This window comes from Coffea arabica, chromosome 2e, assembly GCF_036785885.1.
Source record: "Coffea arabica cultivar ET-39 chromosome 2e, Coffea Arabica ET-39 HiFi, whole genome shotgun sequence".
Lineage (NCBI taxonomy): Eukaryota > Viridiplantae > Streptophyta > Magnoliopsida > Gentianales > Rubiaceae > Coffea > Coffea arabica.
The window spans coordinates 52,432,937-52,441,210 of NC_092313.1; the positions used below are offsets into that span (position 1 = coordinate 52,432,937).

The 8,274-nt window shown below is 36.6% G+C and overlaps 1 protein-coding gene across 1 annotated transcript; it reads right to left on the reverse strand.

Moving 5' to 3' along the window:
* Positions 1–585: 585 nt before the first annotated feature.
* LOC113732563 (heat shock protein 90-6, mitochondrial) lies at positions 586–7,831 on the reverse strand. The gene is made up of 20 exons (XM_027258413.2): positions 7,470–7,831; positions 6,817–7,008; positions 6,654–6,727; positions 6,090–6,215; positions 5,920–6,013; positions 5,754–5,837; positions 5,508–5,651; positions 5,301–5,414; positions 5,013–5,072; positions 4,855–4,929; positions 4,676–4,780; positions 4,110–4,250; positions 3,928–4,020; positions 3,632–3,709; positions 3,165–3,419; positions 2,972–3,074; positions 2,365–2,539; positions 2,169–2,274; positions 1,957–2,046; positions 586–986 (listed from the first exon to the last, which is right to left on the reverse strand). The coding sequence occupies exons 1-20, from the start codon at positions 7,578–7,580 to the stop codon at positions 813–815; spliced, it is 2,394 nt and encodes a 797-aa protein (XP_027114214.1). The 5' UTR covers positions 7,581–7,831; the 3' UTR covers positions 586–812.
* Positions 7,832–8,274: the final 443 nt, after the last annotated feature.

Below are 8,274 nucleotides of genomic sequence, written 5' to 3' on the forward strand. Positions count from 1 at the left end.
AAGAATAATTAGAAAACAATTTTTGGAATAAATTAAGAAAATTAGTTACAAGCTAACTAGAAAAACAAAGATCATATAAAAAGTCAATAAGAGTCTCTAGTTAGCTACACTAATAAAGAATAAATTTTTGAATTAATCATTAAAAGTAATCCAAAGCAAATCATAAACGCATAAATATAATCGTACTCGATATTCGAACCGTTTATACCCCCAATCACAAAGAAGCCCTTTTCGAAGTAAATATAATATACCACCACACTTCACGAAGTAAATATAACACACCACCGCCGCTGTTGCGTACCTACACCCTCGTAAAGGTTTCAGATTATCAAATTACAGGTACGAGCTACTTCAGAAATAACAGCTCCATCTTCCACTACAGTTAATTCCCATTATAACGTAATATCAATTTGTTTTTGAAGTATACACTAGATCAATGAACAGAGACCCCTATTTTAAAAAGACAAACTTGTACTTCACCAGTTTGCTTTGAGGAACACCACCCCAAAACAAAACCATGGATTCCCAAAAAGAATAGGAAGAAAACAACATGAGCTACAGTATAGGCATAGTGATGAGCAGATATTGACCAAGAAAGTCGTAGCTTAAATAACATACTAGTATTTGTGTTTAGACGACTAAAAATGGAACAGATAAATTAGTCTCTATGAACAAAATTGCCAATGAAACTCAAGGTTCCACCTGATTCATACTTCAAACCTGCCTAGTAGAATCATGGCAGGTTGTCAAATCTAAATACCAATATACCTAGCGACAAAAATATGTTACATCTGTGAAAGGCGACTCGACAATTATTTCTGCACTTCAGCAGCTGGCTCTACTACCTCTGCCTCAATTGTCTCTGGGACATAAGTTGAGGAGGTCGTTTGCTGTTTGAACTCGCCAGCAGATGTTCCCCATTTTGCAGAAAGAGCCATGCTCATCATTTCGTAGATCTTTCCCCCAAGCTGTGCAGGATTTTCAGGCTGCATCCAATCACAAAGGCAGAATTGAAAACAGGTCTTCTAAGGGTGGGGGAAAAAAAGACACCATAATAAGGGTAACAGTGGTGTTTCTTGTCAATACCAAACACCTTCAGATTTTTGAACTACATTTTCAACCACCAGCGAAACCAACAAGATAGATCAAACATCTCGCACGAGAAATTAATATCTAATGTCAAGATTAAATAAAAACCAAGAATCACTGGATATTTCACATTACACATATAATCATAAGCGTAGAAGTTTAATTATACAAGAAAACAAATGTTACATTCTAAGTAGCAAATGTTTCCTGTTTTGATCACATTTCAATTTCTGAAGCAGAAAATCAATTTGGGACATCAAGAAAAATGGGCGGACAACAATCATGGGAAGGAGGGATCACGCAGAATAGGCTCACAAGAGAGAATATGACGTCATATGCAGTATGAGAGAACCTGATCATATCAGTTTTGGATCACCTATTAAGTCATTATTCTTTCTTTAGATCCCATGTGTATCTTTAAAATGGAAATGTGTCATACCTAATGGGCTAAGTAGATCACATCACTGGTGCATAAACTAGAATGATCAATACCTAGTGGGCTAAGTATGCCCCAAAGGAACCTATCCTACAGGTTATTGAGGTATTGTATGTCAAAATGTCAGTCACCACGAATACACGATGCCATACTAGCTTGCTAAAGCCAAAAACAAACTAGACTGAAAAATGCCAAACTGCCTCAGCAAAATTCTTTAAGCACCCAAGCTTGATGCATATTGTGACAAAACTGCCTTCGGCATTATCAGTGAAGCACATTCAGATACCTTCTGGGCTTCAATTAAGGTGCGTCTACCCCAATTACAACTTGACATCATTTCTAGTCCAATACTTTAAAGCCAAAACCAAAATGTTTTACTATAATATTCCAAGAGAACAATTTCCACTGAAAATAAGTTAATAATTACTTACAGTGAAACCACTTGAAACAGCAGCAGTATCATATAACAGATCAACAGCTCTCAATGCTTCTTCATCATTTGGGTTACTCTGACATGCAGCCTGCAATATTCAGAAATTAGCAAGATCAGGAAAAAAAATGTCTTTTGAGTAGATGCATGATCAAAATAAGAAAGTGTTTAAACCGTTCAACAAAGTTAGCTTTGTCCAACAAATTCTCATACATTTAATGTCTTGATGATTGGATGTTCAGGATTTATTTCAAAGATTCTCCTGCTTCTCATAAAGTCCAAGCTGGAGGAATCACCCATAGTTTGTGCTTTCATTAGCCTGCAAATAGATGAAATCACTTAACAAGTTACAAAACTAAACTAACTTAAAAAAAATGTCAGCACTGGAAGAAAAATTAACCTAAGTTACCTCTCCATATTGGCAGACCAACCAAACTTTGCCGACACAAGAACACAAGGTGACGTGCTCAAGCGATTTGAGATCTGGACTCCTGCAACTTTCTCACCCAGCCGTTTCTTTATCCAGTCACAAATTTGACCAAATTCCTGCTTCATCTCTTTTTCCTTCTCCTCATTTTTCTCACCTAAAAGTATTTAAACATTTAAGATACCAAACACTCTACGTCAACCATAGAATACAAAATGTGGAACAAATTAAGCTAAATTTCAATTAAAACAAAGAACAAATTAAATGCCAAAAACGTACATAAGACACTCAGTTAAGAGAAAAAAGGATAAATTAGATTATCTAGATTTCCAGTTAAACAAAGATGAATAGAATGCCAAAAAAAATAGAAGAAAAAAAGAAAAGGTAAAATATCTAATTAAGAGAAAAAAGGATCAATTTCCAGGAAAACAAGTATCATGTAACCATATTCATTGAAGAATTACATATTGCTTACTAAAAAGTTCATACAAAAGTAAAGTTAACCTAGCCAAAGTAAACAGTTAACCAGCATTCATATTGCCACCCTAAGTAAACCAAAAGTTAAATGAGAATATTAAAATACACTAACCTAGATCCAAATCTTCTTTGCTGATGTCAACAAACTGTTTATCCTTGAATTCTTTAAGATTTTGGACAGCAACCTCATCAATAGGATCAACTAAGAATAACACCTACAAACAAGAAAGTGCATAATACCATGAAGCAAGAACACTTCTGCAAATAAATAAATAGATAAATATATTCAAAGCAAGAGCTCATACTTCAAGATCCTTTTCAAGAAGTTTCTCCAAGAAAGGGGTGTTCCTTGCACTATTTACACTGTCAGCAGCAATGTAATAAATGTTCTTCTGCTCTGGCTTCATGTTGTCAACATACTCGTCCAGGCTTATTGGAACATCCTCACTCTGAGATGAGAAGAATCGCAAGAGTGGCGCAAGGCGCTTGTGATTTTCTTTATCATCAAGGATGCCCAGTTTAATGTGTTTGCCAAAGTTCTCCCAGAACTTATCATAATCCTGTTCAAAGAATGGTAGAGCTAAATCAACAAAGTTTGGGGGAAGATTAAAAGACAAAAGAAAAAAGAAAACAAAGTCTCAAACAAAAGATACAAGTTGTAGTTCACTTTTGGAGTCAGAATAATGGAATGAATGACTTCTATTTCCACCAAGAAATATCCTTGTAAGAAGGGAAATTCTTCACTAAGAAAATCCTGAGACAGTAAACATACATCTTTATTTTCGCTCATTGCTATTCCATTGATCATATCAAATGCCTTGCGGACCAAGCGCTTCCTCATGATACGTATCTTTCACGCAAGCAAATAGAAGATCATTAGTACAAAAGTTGTCAGAAGACCCAAAAATATAAGAAAAAAGAAAAATTACATAAAAAATGGATAACCAAATACAAAGCCCCACCCCAACACCTCCCCCCCCCCCCCAAAAAAAAAGAAAAGAAAAAATGAGATTATTCCCGTAATCAACAAAATACACATGAAATGAAGAAATAATTCATAGCACTTACAATACGACTTTCCTGAAGGATTTCACGCGAGACATTCAAAGGGAGGTCATTGGAGTCCACAACACCCTTGATGAAGCTCAGGTACCGTGGGAACTGTACATTCGCAGGAGAGGGATGCCTATCAGATATCGTTTATGTAGAGCCTGCAGTAATCTCAAACTAAGCACTTCTTGCTTTCTTACCAATTCACCATCAAAGTCATCTGAAATGAACACCCTTTTGACATAAAGCCTTATATTCTTTGTCTTGGGATTGATTATATCATCCTTTCCCATGGGGGCAATTGAAGGCACATAAAGTATGGACCTAAATTCCACTTCGCCCTACCACACACAGAAAGAAGGGGTTAATGCTTACTAATTGGCCATTAATTGCAGCATCCAAATGAAGCATGAATTATCCAGGTGGATAAATGAAAAGCCAATTTTTCCTGTAAGATGTCATCTTGTTCAATTAAACATAATTTACACAAAACCCTCTGCTTTTCTACTGCAACCATGATCAGTTATTTCATCACATGAGAACCAAAAGTGTGCTTATTATTTTGTGAAATAATTTGGCAAATGTTATTAGAAATGTATTCAAAAAGGGCAGTAGACTGTGTAAGCAAAATTATTTCACTAACCGAACAATAATCATACATGTTAGTTAAGCTACCTTCTTCCCAAACCTATTATTTATCTGTAAAATTACATTTTCTTCCAAACCCTTGAACCAGACCTCAGCTTAGTTTAGAATCTATAACTACCTCAGTAGTAAAATGAGTTGATGCGAGAGGCTCCAAGTACTCATTGAAAGTCTTCTTGTAGAATTCATTATACTCCTCTGTGCTTACTTCCTTAGGATTTCGAAGCTGCAAAAAGCAGGAGCTACTTAGAATTCCCACAAACAATAGCTAGCATAATAGATAGCAGATTAGAGACTGACCCATATTGGTTGAGTCTCATTTGTAAGGTCCCAATCCCAGTATTTCTCAACAACAGTCTTGGTCTTCTTCTTTTTCTGTTACAAATGAAGGATTAAGATGTCAGAAAGATAAACATGTAACCCATGGTGGAACTACAGCAACAGTAGCAGATGAATACCTCGGTCTTGTCACCTTGATCATCCTTCTTGGCCTCAGATGGGTCCTCATCCACCTCAACCTGCAAGAGAGCCACAAGCTCATATCAGAAAGGCAAGAGTAAAAGGTTGGCCAACTAGACAATTGCAGCACTTGACCATCCTTCTGTGCAAGGGGTATAGGAAATAAAAATGGAAGCCAACATGTTGAAATCAATAATATTTATCTTCTTTCTGCTGGACACTAGGGAGAGATGAGCGGTCCATTGGAGCAATCAATGATACCCCAGAAACAGTTTGAGATACTGTACCTCTTTTGTGTATCCCTTCTCTTGCCAGGTGTAAATTGGGAAAGAAACAAATTGGGAGTAGTTCTTCACAAGCTTCTGAACTCTTTCTGGATGAGCAAACCCTTTATCGTCACGCTGGTTAAACGTAACAAAGCAGGAGTTCAAAACATATACTGTGAATGTCTCGAGCATGAGAAAACATGTAACAATTACGGGTAACCTGGCTACCTTCAGATATAAAGTAAGTCTAGTCCCTCTAGGAATGAGCTTTGCAGGGTCAGTCTCCTCTCGAATGGTATAGGAGCTAGAGTTGGCCTCTCCTTCCCATACATATTGTTTATCAGATTTTGGGCTTTTAGTCGAGACTTCAACCTTTCAATGACAAGGGCAGACAATCTAAGACAAAATTACAAGAACGCCAGGCCATGACTTGCAAACTTAAAGATAAAGTAATTTCCAAAATAGCATGCCTACCCGTTCAGAGACAAGAAAAGCTGAATAGAATCCAACACCAAATTGGCCAATTAAATTACTGTCACCACCAGAATCCTTACTCTCCTGTAAAACAAAACACATGACAGTAAATACTTGCATTCAACTATTAAGACAGCAAAGCACGGTTTTAGTTGGGGGAGGTGACCTTCAATGCTTTCAAGAATTTTGCTGTTCCACTTTGTGCAATAGTACCAAGGCAGTCAACAAGTTCCTCACGGTTCATACCAATTCCAGTATCCCTGGACAGAGCAACTTATGTTATGACAATTTTAAAGCAGAAAGGGGGAAAAAATGCACAATCTGAATTCAACTCACGTGATTGTAACTATGCCATTGTCTTTATCAGTTTGGATACGAATATCAAGATCAACAGCATCCTTCAAAAGCTCTGGCTCTGTAACACTAAGAAACCGCAGCTTGTCCAAGGCATCGCTTGCATTGCTATAATTCAAAACAGCTGATATCAGGCTAATTGTGTATATGAGATCAATATTCATATTTGTGTCAAGAGATTGTAATATTCCTTTCTAAACCTGATAAGAAGCTTCAGTTATACACAATCAGCATGGTATAAATTAAATATGACTAAAATAATATCAGCGATTAACATATACAGGTATCATAAGATAAGTCTCCAAAAGACCTGATCATCAGAAGCATAAAGCACCCATAACTCGTACTAAATTCTAAAACAATCCAAAATACTCATTTTGATATCATTAAGAAAAGTAATAAAACTTGACAACATCATCACAACAGTAACTTTATTTCTTCCCTCCAACAACAACAACAAATGCTGCATGGGAAAAGGAGGCACCGTGTATAACCAAACCAGCTGGTAGTGATACACTAAAAGGTGAAAAGAGAACCAGGGCATGCCTGATAAGCTCTCTAAGAAACACCTCCTTATTACTGTACAGACTGTTAACAATAAGGTCCATCAGCCGGCTCACCTGTTGCATAATAGACTACTAATTAGTTATTGAAAAAATAAATTTGCTCTCCCCATATAATTCAGTTAATCAGGTCAAGTGATGCTCACCTCCGCTTGGTACTCATACTTTTCAGGTGGAGGATTGGAAGAGGAATCAGATGCGGCTGCAGTAGATTCATAACGGATTCTCAACAAATGGTGGCTGCTTCCAAAGTTAAATTGCTTAATGGGTTTACCACAATTAATCTGTCTGGTGGTTAAAACCGAGTACCATCTCACGTTTTCATCATTCTCCTCCACCTGCTCAACAATTTCCCAGAAAAAAACAAAATTAACATAACATTAAAAAAAAAATCCAAACATCATGTAAGGACAAAAAAAATGAAACAACATAATGTACAAACAACTAAATTCAAAAAAAAAGATACAACTTTTTACCAAATTTCAAATTTTCTACTCTGATGACTACAATATAGCTGTAACTTTTCTTTTTATTTCCTTCATTTAATTTTTTTTAATTTCTTTTTTCGTCCATACTGGAAATTGAAGGTCGAAAAAGACGAGTGCTATCAGAAACTATTACAAAAATGGAAATAATTCAACAAATCCCGCAAAATAAAACTCCAAAGAGAACAAATTCACTTTCAATTTCACTGCCACTGATTCGCTTGAAAGAAACAACACACCACCAATTATTAGTACCATAAATCCCAACAAAAAGCTTTTGGTGTGCATATATTGTTCTCTATTACGAAACATACTGATTTGTGGAAAATGTTGGAAGAAGAAATTGAGGCAGTAGCATTGCGGAAACGCGTGCAGCCACCGGCGCGAAGGATGGTGGAAACTGAACGCCCAGAGAGCCTGTGCATCTTCTTCTACACCGCTTGATGATACTGAATCGAAAAATTTGAAGAGGGTTGGAATGAATTACGGTAGAAATTGCTTGTTCGATCGTGCGAGAAGAAATAAAGGTCTGCAATGGGGGAGTAGGGTTTTAGGAGTGCAGTCCGAAAATCGTTGGAAGCGGTGGGGGGTTTAAAGGGTTTAAGCTTTGGCACAGAAGCTTCTGGAGAGTGGTTTTAAGTCTGAGGAGACCGGAGAACAGATGCAATTTTTGGGGGTAATTAATACTAATCGCTCGTGGGCCGGGGTCTTATATTATGATATTATCTAAATCTATTAATCTCGTGAATTAAAATAACCTAGAATGTAATCCCTTTGTTATGGTTTTATGGCCGTTTTCTATTTTTCTTTATTTTTATCTCATGGTTTAATTTGGGCCTTTTTATTATGTTTCTTGGTTTTGGGTTTTATATTGTTTGGATCTTAGGTCCCGTTTGGAACCTGAGTTTTTTAGAAATTTATCTAAAACTTTACTGTAGTGCACTGGATAAGTTTTTGGAAAAATTTTTCAATATGAAAAACTTTTTTTCCTTTTCTTTTTTTTTTCTTTCTTTTTCTTTTTCTTTCTTTCCTCTCTTCTTATTCTTCTTCCTTCCCCCTCTCCCTTCCCTCCCCCGCCACCTCTGCCTCCGACGTTGAAGAACCAGCAGTCATGGTCCA